The sequence below is a fragment of the Schistocerca nitens genome, chromosome 4, assembly GCF_023898315.1.
Source record: "Schistocerca nitens isolate TAMUIC-IGC-003100 chromosome 4, iqSchNite1.1, whole genome shotgun sequence".
Taxonomy (NCBI): Eukaryota; Metazoa; Arthropoda; class Insecta; order Orthoptera; family Acrididae; genus Schistocerca; species Schistocerca nitens.
This window is the reverse complement of record NC_064617.1, coordinates 380,018,910-380,040,164: the sequence shown is the minus strand read 5'-3', so window position 1 is coordinate 380,040,164 and position 21,255 is coordinate 380,018,910. Positions and strand designations below refer to the sequence as shown.

Below are 21,255 nucleotides of genomic sequence, written 5' to 3'. Positions count from 1 at the left end.
TCAAACACTTTGTTACAGGAAATGTTCAAAATGTCCTCCGTTAGCGAGGATACATGCATCCACCCTCCGTCGCATGGAATCCTTGATGCGCTGATGCAGCCCTGGAGAATGGCGTATTGTATCACAACCGTCCACAATACGAGCCCGAAGAGTCTCTACATTTGGTACCGGGGTTACGTAGACAAGAGCTTTCAAATGGCCCCATAAATGAAAGTCAACAGGGTTGAGGTCAGGAGAGCGTGGAGGCCATGGAATTGGTCCGCCTCTACCAATCCATCGGTCACCGAATCTGTTGTTGAGAAGCGTACAGACACTTCGACTGAAATGTGCAGGAGCTCCATCGTGCATGAACCACATGTTGTGTCGTACTTCTAAAGGCACATGTTCAACATTACCTTCCTTCAATTGGGCCAACTGGCGGTGAATCGAGGAAGTACGGTACATACTGACGAAACTAAAATGAGCTCTAACATAGAAATTAAGCGTTTCCGGACACATGTCCACATAAATCTTTTCTTTATTTGTGTGTGAGGAATGTTTCCTGAACGTTTGGCCGTACCTTTTTGTAACACCGTGTAGAGAACAGCAATCAGTAGTCCATTTTTAGATTTTATTACGCAAATCCAGATTTCGGCCAGTGGCTACCCGTTCTTAATGCACTATTTTCTATTCTAGATGCATGTAAGTCCCTGTTGTTCGGGCATCAGTACACCCGCATATGCCACTATCGGATCAAAATAGACGTCGTCTTTCCAGCTCTACTAATTTTTTTCCTGCTGGGTGTACCTGTGCGTGTGATAAAAAAAAAGGTGCTGCTAGTTTTATCGGTGTTATTTATCGCCCACGGCTTTGACCCACTTCCGGCGCGCGTGATGTGTAGGGCGGTGACTCACCTGTCGCAGTGGACAGTGCAAGTAGGGAGCGGTAAGGCGAGCAGCCGCGCCCCGTACCTCGGGAGTGACGCCTGAGCTGGCAGCTGGCAGCGGGCCGCGGCATGCCCCCCTCAAAGGTCGGCCCGGCCTGCCGTCATACCGCTCAGCGGTGCTCCGGTCTGAATGCACGGCTCGCCAGGGGGCCCTCCGCAGCCACGCTGCAGCTTCCCGATGCCAGCTCCAGAAACGGACCGGCTGCCGGCTCTCGTACAATGCTGCGCGCACTCAAGTCCTGTGTTGTCTCTCCTAGTAAACGACAATGACATGCGGCACCTTGAAATTTACCAAGGAAGTCTTCTATTGTTTATGGAGATCACCGAACAAATAAAAAATTAGCCACCTCTAGAGAAATCATTACAAGCGTCATTTAATACCGGGACTGGGGCATAATAATTAGCGGCTGAGAAGACCCACAACAGGAGAAATCAGCGTAGATGGCGGTGCTCCTCCGGATGAACTAGTAGCGTTTGGATGAGTGCAGGCTGTCTCCTATCAGTCATGTGCGCATACACTACGCAGCACATTTGTATACAAGAATTTTTAACAATGTGCAGCCCTGTGAGTAACTGTGATAACTGAACATATAACACGTCAGCCTCAGTTGCAAATAGAAACCAACCTCTACCCAGGTTTCAGCCAAAATAATTTGGCCTTCTTCAGAAGCCAGTGACTCTAAACTATTGCGAGCCAAAGTTCGGCCATGTCAGGTATAAAACTGTAGCACCGTAGAAACCAGTCATAAATCTACATTAATTGGGCTGAAGAGAAGCAGCAGGCCCCACTGTGCGGACGAGGTCGGTAGGCCGCGAAGGCTGCGTCGGAACAAAACGCGGCGAACAGCTGTCTACCGAGCATCGCTGATGGTCATGCGCATGCGCGCATGGAAATATAGATACATAACAGTAGCTACCTTTACATTGCTAAAACTTTATCTGGTTAATTAATAAAAGTATGTGTGGCTATTTACAGGAATGATCTGTAATATCGTGGAGAGTACATCAGTGTGACTAAGCATCAATAAACGCAACAGTTCCTAAAAACTTAAAAGTAGCTGAATTTGAATTAACATAGCATTAGTAGCAGTAATGAAGACAACATTAACAAAAATTGCGTAGGGTGCTTAGAAACTGGGTAAGCCTGCTAGAACATACAAGTAGTAATTTAACATGATGTAACACGTTAATCGTGGTACTAACAACTATAAAGCTAAGTGTTAGGTTTCCGAGGACCTTTTTATAAATTTGGCTTACAACGCCAGTTGTACATACACGTATATTGTGTCAAATTACATATTCTTAGTAAAACATAATGGTTGAGAGAAAGAAAGGCAGCAGTGACTAAATATTTTGCACTTAAATAATAAGTTACTGTCCAGCTGTGTTACACCGACATTGTCTAACACTGATTAATGAAAGAACAGAAGTTAACCATTAGTATCAGTAAGACCGGGCGTGCAACGCCACAGTCCTCAATTATATAAAAAAAAAATTTGTACTGACATTACAACAAATTTGCATTTAGGCATTTAAACATGAGTTTCTGCTTACGAATAACATTTAACGCCAGTGTGATTGGGCGTGTAACGCCACAGTCATAACAAAAATACAAGGTTACATTTGCAAAATTAAATATACATTTCTGCCAATGAACAGATGAATAATACTGTCTCATTAAGATTACTTAATGGCTAACGGTATGATGAATGGGTATGTATCCCACAGTCATATTCCAGATTGGATACAAGTATCCAGACTGGCTACAAGTGACAGATAATTATAATCTAACAAGTCGGATAAAAGAAATCGTTTCACATAGGAAAGTGTCAGCAAAGTCCGCGCAGTGTGGCCTGGTGTTTATCTTCAGCCCAGGTAATGTAGAATTATGACTGGTTACTACGATGCTACAGTTTTATACCTGACATGGCCGAACTTTGGCTTGCAATAGTTTAGTGTCACTGGCTTCTGAAGAAGGCCAAATTATTTTGGCTGAAACCTGGGTAGAGATTGGTTTCCATTTGCAACTGAGGCTGACGTGTTACATGTTCAGCTATCACAGTTACTGACAGGGCTGCACATTGTTAAAAATTCTTGTATACAATTGTGCTGCGTAGTGTATGCTCACATGACTGATAGGAGACAGCCTGCACTCATCCAAACGCTACTAGTTCATCCGGAGGAGCAGCGCCATTTACGCTGGTTTCTTCTGTTCTGAGTGTTCTCAGCCGCTAATTATTATGCCCCAGTCTAGCTAAACAGCCCTCAATGTCCAAATAATAGACGTTCGCCGAAACAACGCCATGAGAATGACTGCTAGTGTTATCAAATCAATCACAATGGCAGGGGTTCCCAAACCTTTCCCCTGACGGAACACCTTGTTCATTTTGAAGGTTAACAACATTTTAAAAATGAAGAAAACTTGTATTACTCGGCGTTTACTTCAATTTTAAATCATAAGTAGTGATATAGAAACATAATAAAATTTTACAAAGTAGTTACTATCGTCAAAATGTCGAAAAAAGACGCAATGTTATTGATAGTCTTTCGCGGTGGACTTATCCATTTGCCGCGGAATACCATTGTTATGCGAAACACAGTTTGGAAAATCCTGTCCCAAGGAATGGCTGCCAGGACTAAGCCACATCCCACTCCCTCAAATACGAGCAATATGTGCTCTCACGAACGAGTACAAAAGGATCAGGTGTAATAAAAAAAAACACCAATTCATCAAGATATCAGTGATAGAAACCATAACCGACTCCATTCTAGAGGACCATCAACAAAAACAGCAAGGGGCGCTGTGGATAATGAGATAAACCTGATCAACGCATGGACTCAAGAAAGGAGTGGACAACAAAATAATAATATGTCATGTATGACTCATAAATGACCAGGATTTGACTTGCGACCCAAAACGTAGTGAACGTTAAACAAAAGTAGAACCCAATCTGGTAGATGTGCATATTTTGCATAAACGGTTCGAAAGCAACCATCTCCACTTCGTGATTGCGGAGACCATAAATAATCGGACACTTAACGGAAGAACGCTCGACTAGATCACACGATGATACACCAAAAGACTTCCTGCTGCCGACCCCAAAGCCTGCAGGTTACACAAACACCTTAGATGTTTGTTTGTAAGGTTTTTATATTGTATAAATTATAGTCCACATTATATGTGTGTCTAAAAGCCTTAGATAAATAAATAATCAATAGCTCTCAAACCATCTCTATTATAAAAATCAAGTGTGAACACTAAAAAACTGACTGCATGCTTACCAGTGCTGACACGTACTTCCTCTGCCACTTTCACATATAGTTTTCCTTGAACAGCACGGGAATCATACCGACTGTCTTTCATGTCCCATGAAGGTTATTTTGCGCAAACTACACTAATCCACTTTTCACAATTTACATTTATAACGATTGCGACCGCAGCAGCGTGGACACTAGAGACGAGCTGCTATAAGTGACGAATCCCACTCCAGGCGGAACAGCAGTTACTTGCCAATTGTCTATAGTGATGTGTAGTAGGTCCACTTCTTACACGACATTTTATTAAAAAATATTAGGGAACATTCTACTAAGTTCTATGCAAACACGTATTGGTCGAACAAGAAATTATCGCGCTTAGCAGACTTTATTCGATGATTTGCGTTTTCGTGAGTACGTCGCTACTCTCCCAAATTTGAGCTCTTCAGCACGCCCTGCGCTCACACCTTAGTGAAGCTCAACATACAAGACACAGTGATGAAAAAAAAATTAAAATGATAGATTTAGAGCCTGGCCACCCTCGAGAAATATTTACAAAGATGGGTTTAAACAAAAGGACTGTGCCAGAAGCGCATTCGTAACTGGTAAGACTAATCGAGAGCACAAGCTCCTTGAAGTAGCGTCCATACTCACTGCAGAATTAATAGCGACTTTAGGAGGACTTAATTACCAGGAAGAAGTTCAAGAAGAAACAATCATTATTTGATCAGATTCAGCCTGAGCACTGATGCTGTTAAAATGCTACGGTGTCAACAAACCAAAACTTATCCAGTATATTGCATTACACAAGCTTATCAGGTGCTTTCCCGCCGAAATAAGACGATCAATATGTTTTGGGTGGTGGTGCACAGCGGAATAAAGAGAAATGAAGCACCTACTCTGGATAAGGAAACTAAAATGCTTCATTGAAATACGATAAAATGCCACCCGACGATCTTCTTCATACCATAAGGACTAGAGTCCGGGCGCAATGGAGCGAAAACCTCCATCAGTCTTACGAAATTAAAGGGAGACATTAAGTCGCATTGGTGCCCAATCTCCAACCACGTCCTTGACACCAGAATTGCAGGTACAGCGGCAACTTTATAGCGACAATAGCAAGACTACGATTCAGTCACGGGAGATTCCAGCAACACCTCTGCCGCCCCAACATGGCACATCATCTTTATGTGAATGTGGCAGTGAGGAAGATGTTAGCTGCATTTTCCTCGCCTGCAATAGAAGGTACCAAAAAATTAAATTAATGTAGCGCCTGATGTCCTCCGACAATGCTTTACCAGCAAATATTCAGACGCTTTTAACAATAGAAGAATAGGCTCCTACACGATTTTAAAGCACAAGGAGAAATAGGAATATTTGTGTTATCAGTCCTTCTTTCATATTAATTAATGTATTTTAATTTGCTTGGATCATTAACTCAGTTTCAGTTTAACGGATAATTTTTGTCTTTTAACGGTTATACTGTTATATGAAGAGCAGCTAAATGAAAACCTAACACCCGCCACAACGGGACTATGGAATGATTTCATTCAAAAGATATCATCACACGCGTTAAGACATTTCTCCTTCTGGGAGACGAATCGATCAATTCCTGTTGCGTAAAACGGTGTCGGCCGCTGAAGGATCAACAACCACACCCTCTCTTGCACTTCCGTTTCCAACTGAAACCGACCCCAAGTAAGTCTTTCTTTAGATCGCCAAAGATCTGAAAATCATACCGTGAAAGATCCGAGCTAAACGGAGGATGCTGAAATGTATCCCGACCAAACTGCCAAGGTGTGTAGCCTTCGTCCGATTGGAGTGTGGAAGCGGGCGTTATCGTGCAACAGGGTGATTCCGTCCGACAGCATCCCGACAGCCGGAGGGCAAACGGCAAAGCAAACAGTGGTAACATCCCACATTTCTCCCGCCAAAGAAATGCAAATCTGTTCACACTAGTTACGGTAGGGTCACGATGACAGTCTTCGACTTCAGGGGCCCTCTGCTCGTCGAGTTCCTCGAGCGAGGAGTCGCAGTCAACGCAGAAAGGGCAACGCGCCACAAAGTCAAAATGCCCGATAACGCTTGTCCCCACGCTGCCAATCAGACGAAGTCTACACTTCAACGATTTGTTGGGAAACACTGTAACGGCCTCCGTACAGCCCTGATCTTCGACAGTGTGATTTTCACGTCTTTTGGCGACCTGAAAAAGGCATACGTGGACGTCGCTTTCAATGGAACATCCCTTCTCTGCACCTCCAGGCTAAGAATATGTTTTCAGCCTCTGAGAACAAAGCGCTTCCCTCAAGATTTCCAGATAATGTGTTCTCAGAACCCATAGGCGAAGTGTTCTCTTCAGAACCACTAGCCCAAGTGTTCCTTACCAATTATTTCTCTTCACTACCAGTCTGCACAGTTCCCGTGCCACAATGAGAAAAGGATCTGCACAAAGCTGGTCAGTGATATTTTTGTTAACAAAATGGTTAACTCCGCATCTGACAAAAATTTTAAAATGTTAACCAATTTTATCCGACACTCACGTTCACAGTTCTTAATCACTTCACTCTTCAGCTAAGTTTTTTCACTTTAGCCAATACCCTTGTCTCCAAGTCAGAATTTCTCGGAAACTGACATCCTGACTTCGTCTTCTCAGCTACTTTTTAAGTTCAACCACTGAGCTGCGCTCTTACTGCTTTTTGGGTTGTTTTGGGGGAAGAGACCAAACTGCGAGGACATCGGCCTCATAGGGTTAGGGAAGGACGGGGAAGGAAGTCGGCCGTGCCCTTTCAAAGGAACCATGTCGGCAATTGCCTGGAGCGATTTAAGGAAATCACGGAAAACCTAAATCAGGATGCCGGACGCGGGAGTGAACCGTCGTTCTCCCGAATGCAAGTCCACTGCTAACCACTGCGCCACCTTGCTCGGTTCAGCCTTTTTTTTTTTTAATAGGAAAGAGGGTGTTCACCCCGCGTTAACCAGCGGCAGAATGCAGGCCTGTCGCTTTCACAAAGGCAGAAAATAATTTCTGAATAAAATGCAATTGCGTCGTTTCTCAAGGGACACTGAGATCTGCATCTGCAACTGACTTCTCTCTCAACAGCCTTCCTAGGAAGGCGGTCTGTTGGCGAAAACTAAGCTTCTTTTGAAATGTGTTTTGACAGGATGGCACAGCTTGTAAAAAATCACGATTGTCCGCAGGCGCAGCTACTTGTCACGGCGTATTATACGAGTTCTTTGGATAGAGGCCTGGACGACATGTTGCGCAGGGCTCATTGTAAGATGAACTTCCAGAATGCAACTTCCAAACGCCAAAGCTAAACAATGTTTCGAATACAGTTTTGTACCTGCGCGAGTGGACAGTTCTTCCCGTCCTTTCGCTTTCATCTCTGAAAGACGCCCACTGAAGAGCCAAAGAAACTGCCACACCTGTCTAATATCGTGTAGGGCCACCGCGAGCACGCAGAAGTGGCGCAGCACAACGTGGCATAGACTTGCCCAATGTCTGAAGTAGTACTGGAGAGAATTGGCATCATGAATCGTGCAGCGCTGTCCATAAATCCGTAACAGTACGAGAGGGTGGAGGTCTCTTCTTAACAGCACGTTGCAAGGTATTCCAGATATGCTCACTAATGTCCATGTCTGGGGAGTTTGATGGCCAGCGGAAGTGTAGACTCAGAAGAGTGTTCCTGGAGAAACTCTGTAGCAATTCTGGACGTGTGGGGTGTCACATTGTTCTCCTGGAATTGCCCACATCCATCAAAATGTACAATGGGCTTGAATGGGTGCAGATCATCAGACAGGATGCTTACTTTCGTTTCACCTGTCGTATCTAGACGTATCAGGAGTCGCATATCACTCCAACTGCACATACCCCACACCATTACAGAGCCTACACCAGTTAGAACAGTCACCCACTAACATAAAGGGTTTATGGATTCACGAGATTATCTCCATACCTGTACACATCCATCCGCTGGATACAATTTGCAACGAGACTTGTCTGACCAGGTAGCATGTTTCCATTGGCCAAGAGACCAATGTCGGTGCTGACGGGCCTAGGTGAGGCTTAAGTCTTTGTGCTGTGCAGTCATCAGTGGTACTCGAGTGGACCTTCGGCTCCGGAGGCCCATATCGATTTCGTTGAATAGTTCGCACGCTGACTCTTGTTGATGGCCCAGTATTGAAATCTGCAGCAATTTGCGGAAGGGTTGCACTTCTGTCACGTTGAATGATTCTGTCTAGTTGTCGCTGGTCCCTTTCTTCCACGATGTTTTACCGTATTCCTGATATTCACGGTAGGTCGTACGGGAAAAGCCACACTTCATCGCTACCTCGGAGATGCTGTGACCCATCGCTATAACACCGTGGTCGAGCGGTTTTAGGCGCTTCAGAGCGGAACCACGCGGCTGCTACGGTCGCAGGTTCGAATCCTGCTTCGGGCATGGGTGTGTGTGATGTCCTTAGGTTCGTCAGGTTTAAGTAGTTCTAAGTCTAGGGGACTGATGACCTCAGATCCTAAGTCCCATAGTGCTTAGAGCCATTTGAACCATTTTGAGCTATAACACAAAGTTCAAACTAAATCTTGTTAACCTGCCATTGTAACAGCAGTAACCCATCTAAAAACTTCGCCAGACACTTGTCTTATAAAGGCGTTGCCAACCGCAGCTTCGTATTCTTCCTGTTTACATATTTCTGTATTTGAATATGGCGCTCCAGTGTATAAAAATAGATGGCTTAATCCAGGCAATTTCTGAAGTTATTTATTATCAGCGTTAAATATGTATTAATCGACAGGAATTAAACTCAGGTTGTAATGAATTTAAATCAGCCGTGAATAAAACCTGAGACGTGTCAGTCCAACAATGGACTGACTCCTATCAGCTTGTAGCGGTCGCTGTTCCATCACCGTTCCTACCGTACTGGGATCCATGCGACTGCACTCATAACCGCTTATTCTCATAGTCGCTTCCAGTAAACAAAGTGCCTAAGTATTCGCTACAATCTCGCCACGTGTCATGATCAGACGAAACTGCAATCGTTCGGCGATAACACTGGTTTTTAGTTTGCTCTGGGAGATGCCTCATCGTAAGTACAACTTACGAAACATTAGTTCACTTTATTACATAAAAGATAAACAGATTTACTTAACTTGGTACAATCCATTGCCTTAGGAATGCTTGATGGTTTACAATTATCATTGCCTATAAAAGCAATGATGCACTAATTAACAAACTGTTCTCTCTAAGTACAAATCTCAACATTTCCACTACTGGCCATTCAGATTGCTACACCATGAAGAAATGCAGATGATAAACGGGTATTCATTGGAAAAATATATTATACTAGAACTGACATGTGATTACATTTTCACGCAATTTGGGTACATAGATCCTGAGAAATCAGTACCCAGAACAACCACCTGTGGCCGTAATAACGGCCTTGATACGCCTGGACATTGAGTCGAACAGAGCTTGGATGGTGTGTACAGGTACATCTGCCCATGCAGCTTCAACACGATGCCACAGTTCATCAAGAGTAGTGACTGGCGTGTTGTGACGAGCCAGTTGCTCGGCCACCATTCACCAGACGTTTTCAATTGGTGAGAGATCTGGAGAATGTGATGGCCAGGGCAGCAGTCGAACATTTTCTGTATCCAGAAAGGCCAGTACAGGACCTGCAACATGCGGTCGAGCATTATCCTGCTGAAATGTAGGGTTTCGCAGGGATCGAATGAAGGGTAGAGCCACGGGTCGTAACACATCTGAAATATAACGTACACTGTTCAAAGTGTCAATGCGAACAAGAGGTGACCGAGACGTGTAACCAATAGCACCCCATACCATCACTGCGGGTTATACGCCAGTATGGCGATGACGAATACACGCCTCCAATGTGCGTTCACCGCGATGTCACCAAACACGGATACGTCCATCATGATGCTGTAAACAGAACCTGGATTCATCCGAAAAAATGACGTTTTTCCATTCGTGCACCCAGGTTCGTCGTTGAGTACACCATCATAGGCGCTCCTGTCTGTGATGCAGCGTCAAGGGTAACCGCAGCCATGGTTACCGAGGTGATAGTCAATGCTGCTGCAAATGTCGTCGAACTATTGGTGCAGATGGTTGTTGTCTTGCAAACGTCCCTATCTGTTGACTCAGGGATCGAGACGTGGCTGCACGATCCGTTACAGCCATGCGGATAAGATGCCCGTCATCTGGACTGCTAGTGATACGAGGCCGTTGGGATCCAGCACGGCGTTCCGTATTACCCTCCTGAACCCACCGATTCCATATTCTGCTAACAGTCATTGGATCTCGACCAACGCGAGCAGCAATGTCGCGATACGATAAACCGCAATCGCGATAGGCTGCAATCCGACCTTTATCAAAGTCGGAAACGTAATGATAAGCATTTCTCCTCCTTACACGAGGCATGACAACAACGTTTCACCAGGCAATGCCTATCAACTGCTATTTGTGTATGAGAAATCAGTTGGAAACTTTCCTCATGTCAGCACGTTGTAGGTGTCGCCACCGGCGCCAACCTTGTGTGAATGCTCTGAAAAGCTAATCATTTGCATATCACACTACCTTTTCCTGTCGGTTAAATTTCGCGTCTGTAGCACGTCATCTCCGTGGTGTAGCAATTCTAATGGCCAGTAGTGTACAAAAGTACTTTTCCGTCTGAGACTCGAATAACACTTCAATCCTATTCGACGATGCTGAGTGCTTCAGCTGAGGTCACGAACTGGGGGAGAACGCTTTCATGCATGGCTCTATATTTACCTCCGTGCGAGCGCACTGCTGTGCTGAGAGAGAGGGCATACATATATTTAGATGCGCCTCCCATTCGTCGTTGTGGACTGCATTGAGACGTCGGTGACGTCTGTGGTATCGATGAGCGTTCCCGACTGTAATGTGGCGCCTCGATTTCTGCACGATACCAAAGACGAGTAAAATCGGCGATCTGTTGGGTGAACGCTTACCGTGTTGCGTTGTTAAGTTGTACATCTCGCGTCACTAAACACAAGAGCGCACGAGGGCGGAGAGGGTGGCAGCTGTGCGACTAGCGCGCTGCGTTGCGTTTGTGGCCGTACTGCAGGTGTGTGGCCGTGCTGCAGGTGTGGGCTGTGCCGCAGGTGGGGCCGCCATGGGCGACCGGCGCATGTCGACGTGGGACCAGCTGGCCGTGGAGGCGGCGCTGCTGCACATGGCCGGCCACGACTCCAGGACCAGCCGCCGCAGCAGGCGGCCCTCCGCGGTGCGTATCCACACCACTTGTACGTGCCTGCTCGGCGCTGTGCGTCTAGACTTGCCAATATGCGCTGCTGAGGTGCATAGATTAACAGTGATGGGAAGGAGAACTCGAAACCTGGTACTGGCGTGCAGCCTACCGTTACTGGCAAAATCCGCAGAACGTAACATATCCATGCAATGGGTAGATCACCATTACGTCTGACGACTCCACTTCTTTAGGCCGGCCGGAGTGGCCGTGCGGTTCTAGGCGCTACAGTCTGGAACCGCGAGACCGCTACGGTCGCAGGTTCGAATCCTGCCTCGGGCATGGATGTTTGTGATGTCCTTAGGTTAGTTAGGTTTAACTAGTTCTAAGTTCTAGGGGACTAATGACCTCAGCAGTTGAGTCACATAGTGCTCAGAGCCATTTTGAACAGCAGTATAACTATTAAAGATGCTTGTTATTTCCTAAATTCCCTCTGTAGCTTAAATTAGAGGTAGTAACTGACTGACCTGTGTTTTCTATCCTAAGTAACCTAGGCATTTAAAAAACAATCATATTCTATAACTAAACTCGTCATTTGATTTTCGAGATGTGATTCCCCCTATTCCCCCTTCCCCATCCAGATAAAGTTCCTCCAATTTGTTGTAATTGCATCCTTTCGTATGGTCGGTTTTGCGGAAGCAAATGATTTATTAGGCGCCAACTGCTTGCTCCCCTGCTATTTCGATAACGAAATCTAGATTACCATTGTGTCAATTTCCACAATGACTGATAAGAATAATCTGATAACCCACTTTCTTCCTGCCATTAAGATAGTTTAATATCCATTTTGATGTACCTGCTTCATCAAGGTGCCGCTGATGTCAGTGTTACTGGGGCGTTACTCCCAACTTCACATCACACGCGCATTCTGAAAACATAACTACTTAAATGGTAATAGTACAAATATTCCAGAGACATAATTTAGTGAAGACACTCGCTACAAATATGGTGTACAATGAAAGTCCATAACAGTCCTGTCCCCGACTAAATCCAATTTCACAATGCATTATCTATCCTGTTTTAAACGCCACCGAACAGTATCCCACTTTGGTCTCATGCTTAGTGCGGCTGGCGTTGTCGCAGTCGTCTGTGGTCCGACTCGAAGGCTGCGCAGGAATGCATCTCGGCGAACTCTCGGCTTCTGGCTCCAGAACTGTACTTGGGAACTGCCCCTCAGAACTGACGGTCAGCTAAGTCGCAGACCGCAACTTATATCATAGCGCAGAGTGATACAATAGCTCCACATTATTGTTTGCTGGTGAAGAGTGATACCATGTGTCCGTACTATCAGCTGCTAGCACAGAGTGACACCAGATTTTCGCACTATTGGCTGCACGTGACAAATGACGTGCAACGTAGTCCCTGGCAGTTGGCAATCTCTGTGCAGGCCGCCATAATACTGTCACCCTACAGGCGTCGATGAGTTACTACAGCCAGTCGCCTAGTGTTTTAGTCCGCAATTTTTATTTTCCACTACCGTTTGCGAATCGCCTTGTGGTTCATCATCAGATAGTACATATTTATCGCATGTGTTCAGCATTGTGGGGGTCGTGTAGCTGTGGCAAATGTGTGGACGAAACATATAAGCACTGAATGTGGTGAGAATTATTCACAATATGGGATCGATGTAGTTGCATTACTTAATGGTATTAGTATCTGTTGGTTTGTTTTCGGAGTACATATTGTTCTGGAAAACATACAGTATGTTTCACAGTGACGTTAATTTCACAGCACTTCAAACTTTAGCCAGAGGCAACAACTCCCATATGCTTTACAAAATGTAAATTAACCAAAGAGCATGATCTAAGTTGTGTTGTAAGAGTTTGTGTAGGAACAGAGAGTTTTTTTGTTCAGTGCTTGGATTGCGCATTGGCGACAGTGACTATGTATGTATTTATACTACATACATTATTGCAAAAATAACATATAATTGCACTACACTCTTGACTTGTGATATTTACAAAATCTATTAAACAATGATTTTGGAAGGTATTTCAACCACAGGTTTAGTGCTGAAATTACGTTCGACATTTATATTTGAATTTAATAAAAATTGATCGTTACTCATGAAATAAACATTAGAGTTCTGCAAGAAAAAAAAATGTTCAAATGTGTTGAAATCTTATGGGACTTAACTGCCAAGGTCATCAGTCCCTAAGCTTACACACTACTTAACATAAACCATCCTAAGGACAAACAGACACACCAATGCCCGAGGGAGGACTCAAACCTTCGCCGGGACCAGTCGCACAGTCCATGACTGCAGCGCCTTAGACCGCTCGGCTAATCGCTCGCGGCTTCTTCTGCAAGAAGGTTTTTTTGATCTGTGTGTGTGTGTGTGTGTGTGTCTGTAACATTAGAGTGTTGCATTATTGCATTAAGGTTTTTTGCTATGTGTGTGTGTGTGTGTGTGTGTGTGTGTGTGTGTGTGTATGTGTGTGCATTAGAAGAGAGAGAGAGTGACGAGTAGGTTTGCCAATGTGGAAAGGTGTGAATTTATTTTTGTCAGCTACTAGGCCAGCTAAGCTACTGCCTCGTGCTAAACCATAATCCTGAATATAGATTTTGTTATTGAAGGGAAACTAATTGTGAGGTAGCACCTATAACAATAAAAAGCCCACATCACCTTAAATGAGCAAACTGACTTAACAAACAACCAATTTTTTCAAAATTTCAAAGAATCTTTGAATTTGAAAAATTAAACAACCCAGGACAAAAGAAAACTCGCACCTTTCCACATTGGCAAACCTGCTCATTTCTTTTTCTATTCTTCTAGTGCACACACACACACACACACACACACACACACACACACACACACACATGTAGAAAACCTTCATACAGAGTTCTAATGTTTATTTCATAAATAATGATCAACCTTTATTAAACCACTAACACTGTGGTTGAGAGATCATACAAAATCTACATCTACATGACTACTCTGCAATTCACATTTAAGTGCTTGGCAGAGGGTTCATCGAACCACAATCATACTATCTCTCTACCATTCCACTCCCGAACAGCGCGCGGGAAAAACGAACACCTAAACCTTTCTGTTCGAGCTCTGATTTCTCTTATTTTATTTAGATGATCATTCCTACCTATGTAGGTTGGGCTCAACAAAATATTTTCGCATTCGGAAGAGAAAGTTGGTGACTGAAATTTCGTAAATAGATCTCGCCGCGACGAAAAACGTCTTTGCTGTAATGACTTCCATCCCAATTCGCGTAACATATCTGCCACACTCTCTCCCCTACTACGTGATAATACAGAACGAGCTGCCCTTTTTTGCACCCTTTCGATGTCCTCCGTCAATCCCACCTGGTAAGGATCCCACGCCGCGCAGCAATATTCTAACAGAGGACAAACGAGTGTAGTGTAAGCTGTCTCTTTAGTGGACTTGTTGCATCTTCTAAGTGTCCTGCCAATGAAACGCAACCTTTGGCTCGCCTTCCCCACAATATTATCTATGTGGTCTTTCCAACTGAAGTTGTTCGTAAGTTTAACACCCAGGTACTTAGTTGAATTGACAGCCTTGAGAATTGTACTATTTATCGAGTAATCGAATTCCACCGGATTTCTTTTGGAACTCATGTGGATCACCTCACACTTTTCGTTATTTAGCGTCAACTGCCACCTGCCACACCATACAGCAATCTTTTCTAAATCGCTTTGCAACTGATACTGGTCTTCGGATGACCTTACTAGACGGTAAATTACAGCATCATCTGCGAACAACCTAAGAGAACTGCTCAGATTGTCACCCAGGTCATTTATATAGATCAGGAACAGCAGAGGTCCCAGGACGCTTCCCTGGGGAACACCTGATATCACTTCAGTTTTACTCGATGGTTTGCCGTCTATTACTACGAACTGCGACCTTCATGACAGGAAATCACGAATCCAGTCGCACAACTGAGACGATACCCCATAGGCCCGCAGCTTGATTAGAAGTCGCTTGTGAGGAACGGTGTCAAAAGCTTTCCGGAAATCTAGAAATACGGAATCAACTTGAGATACCCTGTCGATAGCGGCCATTACTTCGTGCGAATAAAGAGCTAGCTGCGTTGCACAAGAACGATGTTTTCTGAAACCATGCTGATTACGTATCAATAGATCGTTCCCTTCGAGGTGGTTGTTTAATATATTTTGTAAATAACACAGGTCAGGTTTGTAGTGTAATTACATGTTTTTTTGCAATAATTTATGTAGTATAAATACATACATAGTCAATGTCATCAATGCAAAGTCCAAGCGCTGAGCAAAAGACTCTCTGTTCCTACACACTCTTAGAACATAGCTTTGATCATGCTCTTTGGTTCATTTACATTTTGTAAAGAACATGGAAGTTGTTACCCGTGGCTAAATTTGTGAAGTGCTGTGAAATTAATGTGACTGTAAAACATACCTTATCTTTTCCAAAACAATGTGTGCAGCGAGAACAAACGAACAGATATTAATAATTGTAAGTATTGCAACTAACTCGATCCCTTAATGTGAATAACTCTCGCTACATTCAGTGCTTATATGTTCCGTCCAAACATTTGCCACAGCTACACGACCCTCACAATCCAGAACACATGCGATAAATGTGTACTATCTGATGATGAACCGCTAGGCGATACGAAACCAGCAATGGAAAATAAAAACTGAATAATAAAACAAAGGCTACTGGTTGCAGTAATTTGTTGACTACTGGTTGCAATAATTTGTCGAAACTTTTATTCATCACAGTCGCGGTGTTCCATATTCGTAATGGAGAAAAGTTTTACTGTCGTCCTAGTTACGCCTTGTGCATATGCAGCGCCGATTATTATTTGCGGCTGACAGGTAGACTATGCAATAGGGGCTATGACTTAAGTCACAAGATACAGCGTCATTCCCTGCCCACCACCTTCCCCCACTAAACCCAGGAAGAGTGAAGCAGCTTCATCTACAGCTACTGCTATGGGCGTACGAGGCCCACTGCCATGCTGACCTCCATGCTTTCACAGTTGGGTTATGGTAGGACGTCAGTATCAAATCTCTTTCGTTTTTATTGGGATTCGTTAAAATGATTGACTAAAGTTCCTCAGCAGTGGCATACATTGATGCGTACTGCGTATGATGAAATACAAAGGTGAGGTCCATAATTACAATGTTGTGAAAAAGCACTGCTCGAAAAGGAATAGGTTACTTAGCTTTTCTTTTCAGGGTAGTCTTCTCGAAGTTTCTTTTAACTGGCTGCGCACTGTCTATTTGCTTGTTTCCTAATTAATGCGGAAAAATACAGATTTTTTAAACCATGCATTAAGTTAAGAAATCTTAAGTTGTGGAGCTTTTTTAATCTTAGTTAATTATTGCCTCAGAATACCACAGCACATCAGAGAAAACTACGCCCCCTAAACGACTGCTTTCCCACACTTTGGCGGTCAACAGCCCTCCCAAGTTAAGAACAGAACTTCTACTACAACACAATCCTATTAATATGTACCAAACAAAGATGACCTGCGATGCAAAGCTCGCAGCACGAAGATATTACAATGTGTCGATTACAGGGTGTCCCAGGAATAATCATCAATTTTCAGGGATGTGACAGGAACGATCATTCAAAGCAAAGAAGTCTAGTAAACATGGGCATAAAACGGGTTTCTTAAGAGCTACGAGCACTTGTTCAGTAGAAGAGATGTGTTTCACGGTTGCCAAGCTGAACAAGTGCTTATAGCTCTTAAGACATGCACTTTAGACCCCGTGTTTACCGGCCATTTTTCCTGGTTTTAGTCCACACTACCACCCCTCAGAGTATGGAAAGCAAAGATGTAGCACTAGAAGAGATTTGTTTCACAATATCGAAGATGAGGAAGTGCTCATAGCTTTTCAGGTATGCATTTTAGAGTCCATGTTTACTAAGCTTCTTTGCTTCGAATAATCATTCTGGTCTCAATATTGACCATTCGTCCTGGTATGCCCTGTTTACATCCAAAGAAAGTAGTATGTGATTCGTGCAATTCATATTCACTTTAGGATTATTTTCAAACTGTCGTCCAAGAAAGTTACGGAAATATTAATAATAATAATTTTCGAACATGTTCTCAACATCTGGATAAATTTGTTTATCACAACTTTTCAGTGTTATTCATTTTTAGTTTGAAATAACTACGTATTGCACGTTTTTATTATTGAGCATAAGTAAAACAATCCTTTATTTTTAGTTTAATTATAAATAGAAAAGCAAAACTTCGCGATCCGTAAAGTAGTCACTGGGTTGTTTATCGAGACGTAAATTAAAGAAAAATATGTGTCGCTCACCAGTTTCATTACTAGTACTGGGAGACTGCTACAGTTCTGTGGCTCACTGTTCCCCTTCCAAGGTAGAAGTGAGTCTTCTCCTGTGACTGATAATGGTTTGTAGGCTCTTAAATGAGGAAAGGCACCATACTGTAGCTCGATCTGGCCTATGTGTTCATGAGGGACATCCACTCTGCACTCAGTATGACATACGTTGCGCTTCCCAGTCTGCAGATCAGAGTCGCAGGATACCATTCTTTCTTCCCGTGATGTACCTACGTGTAGGATATTTTGCATCAACGTCAAAATATTGGTTCCTGCTATGAAAAGAAATGGAACACTTGATCATCGGAGCTCAGTTCGAAGCGAGACTAATACCACTGAAGACAATTATACTCCAGTCAATGAGATTCCAAGCCGGAGATGTATCTGGAGATGACCGAGACAGTAGTTGGCTACCAAACTGTCGTTGGTCATACGGCCCAACAACCAGGAGTAATGGTCACGGGTGGCATTTCAGTTCATTGCAGGGTACCTATGGTGGTTACACGCGGCACCTTTACAACACAGCGGTACGTCGACGATGTTCTACGCGCCGTTTTGTTGACCTTCGGAAAGATAATCTGGACATACATCTCAGCAAGATAATGCCCGCCCACACATAGTGAGGGTTTCTGCTGCTTGTCTTCGTGTTTTGCCAAACCCTACCCTGGCCAGGAAGATCGCCGGATCTCTCCCCAACTGAGAACGTTTGGAACATTATGAGCAGAGCCCTCCAACTAGCGATCTAACTCGCAAGTTGCACAGAATTCGGCACGATATTCCCCAGAAGGGCATCCAACAACTCTGTCAATCAGTGCCAAGTGGAATAACAGCTTGCATAAGGACTAAAGGTGGACCAACATGTTATTGCCTTGCTTAATTTGTGAAGCTCTTTCTCTTAAATAAATGATTCAGTTTTTCGGAATTTCTAGTCGTTTGTTTGTCAGTACATTTATATCTAATCTATCTATTTCCGTCCCGTTCAGATAATTCATTCGTGGTGGATCTTTTCTTTTTCTTTTTTTGTCTTAGGGTGTAGTAGGGGCGAAAGACTGCATCCCTCTCTTACATCCTTTCTAACCCGAGCACTTTGTTTTAGATTTCCCAATCTTATGTTCCCTCGCGGTTGTTGTAGGCCTATGTGTTGTACTGTATTTTGGGTGCTGTGACGGTACGTCACATAATTGGACGTTTGGAGAAAGGGAAAGGAAGTTTTTGTTATGAGACGTGTGAATTATAAATTATTTCAAGACTGTGTACGTGTGCGCGATGTATAACAAATACTAAAGAACGTAAGTTATTATTATCAAAACACAAATATCGATGTAATTAACAAAACACAGTTTTTTTTGTATAATCACTGTGTAACATAGGCCATGAAGATCAGAGACAATGCTTTGATTGAACTATCTCTCCTGTTTTGTTTCGTCTAGCGGTAGGCCGCCGTTGTAGTGCTGTCTGATAATTAACGTAAGTTTTTATCTATATTTTTAAAAAATACAATAGGAATTGCTATTGGAAAGTGTGTATTATTGACTTAGTTGTCACCTCGCATGACCGCAGCCATCAATTATAATTAACAAAATTTTTACAGAACTTCATAGTGCAGGGAGCTCATCTCCCCTAGCAGGATTTAGTCGGCCATTATGCTGACTGTATTATTTAATTAAAATTTCATATCATAATATTAAATGTAAATGCGAGAGACTTTTCAGTTTTGATCTTTCATTAATTTAGAAGTTAAAATTAATTTCAGTTACCAAAATTCACAGCACTGAATGAGTTCAGTATGTTTCATTTTGGCCGCCTAACGACAGACGAGATTCTCTCCAGTTTTGCCTTGCAAATAATGAATAAGAAATATTGAAAATCATTACATTCCGCAATGTCTCAGTTAATCTTTATGTAATTTGGTACATAAATAACCAGTAGCCCCTGAGACCCATATTAATAGTTACAGTTTGCGTAAGAATACGCAAATTTTCTTTTCTAAATATCAGCGCTCACGTAAACTATTTATTAGAAGGCGGTGAGTCGCGTTCTGTGTTTAAAAAATATTATATCCTACGTACTTCGGGGCAGCCGATGTCCGTACGAGTGTTATCGCGGTGTAAGTTAATTAGAAGTCTCATGCTAACCCACAATATTTAAAGCCACCCCAACCAAAATCATAAAATATATAATTGTAAAAATAGAAATATACACTTATACCGTGATAGTGCTTGATCTACTAGGTTCACTGTGCGATACTTTCCGCACTTTTCTGCTCTTGCTATCTTCAGAATAGTCTGGATGATATTTTTCCGAAAGACTGATGGTACATCACTAGTCTCATAGATTCTACACACCAACTTGAACAGCCGTTTGGTTGCCACTTTCCACAATTTCAGAAATTCCATTGGAATATTATCTATCCCTTATGTCTAAGCTGACCTCAAGTCGTCCAGTGCTCTTTGAAATTTCCGTGCCATCCATATCTACTCCAATTTCTTCGTCTGTCACGTCGTCACACAAGTCCTCCCGCACATAGAGGCGTCCAATATATCTTTCCACCTATACGCTGTCTTATTCGTTTAACAGTGGAATCCCACTGCACTCTTAACGACCATTTCTGTTTCATTTCTTCACATGTTTCCTGCAGCCTTGGCTGCCCGGCACATGCTGTCTATTTCATTCCTAAGTGATTTATATTGTTGTATTCCTGTCTTTCCCTGAACATTTTTGTACTCCCTTCTTTCATCTGTTACCAAAAGTATCTTCGCAGTTTGTCTCTCCAAGTTCTGTGATTGCCCTTTTTAGAGATGTGCACCCCTCTTCAACTGAACTGCCTATTCCGGTGTCCCTTATCGCAGTATCCACATCCTAGGCGAACATCAAACGCGTCTCGTAAGTCCTCAGTATTTCAATATCCCACTTCCTTCCACACTGATTCTTTCGGACGATTTCCTTAAACTTCAACCTACTCTCCATCATTTCTAAATTGTGATCTGAGTCTACACCTTCAGCTGGGTACGCCTTACAATCTAACATCTCATATCGGAGTCTCTGTCTGACAATGATGAAATCGAGCGGGAACCTTCCCGTGGCTCTGCGTCTTTTCGAAGCATACCTCCCCCACCGAGCGATGTGGTGTAGTGGTTAGCACACTGGACTCGCAGTTGGGAGGACGACGGATCAGACCACCGTCCGGCCAAGTTCCGTGATTTCCCTATATCGCTGCAGCCAAATGCCAGGATGGAACCTTTGAAAGGGCACGGCCGATTTTCTTCCCCATCCTTGACACAATACGATCTCGTGCTCCGACTCTAGTGACCTCGATGTCGACGGGACGTTAAACCAAATCTTCCTTCCTTAAGTATACCTCTTGTGAATTTTGAATTGAGTATTTGTTATTACCTCCCGAACTTTATTGCAGAACTCAGTTAGTCTTTCTCCTCTCTCATTCCAGCTGCCAAACCCATATTCTCCTGTAACCTTATCTT

At 43.4% G+C, this 21,255-nt stretch overlaps 1 protein-coding gene across 2 annotated transcripts in view; it reads left to right on the top strand.

The window, feature by feature from the left end:
* The window catches only part of LOC126253116 (F-box/LRR-repeat protein 2), a 719,590-nt gene that overhangs the window by 159,654 nt on the left and 538,681 nt on the right, over positions 1-21,255 (top strand). Inside the window, exon 2 of one of the 2 annotated variants that reach the window (XM_049954234.1) lies at positions 11,322-11,443. In XM_049954234.1, coding sequence (XP_049810191.1) covers positions 11,333-11,443 — 111 coding nt within the window. In that variant the 5' untranslated portion in view covers positions 11,322-11,332. Of the gene's footprint in view, positions 1-11,317; positions 11,444-21,255 lie in introns of those variants that run through there. The other variant, XM_049954235.1, reaches the window with a different exon arrangement.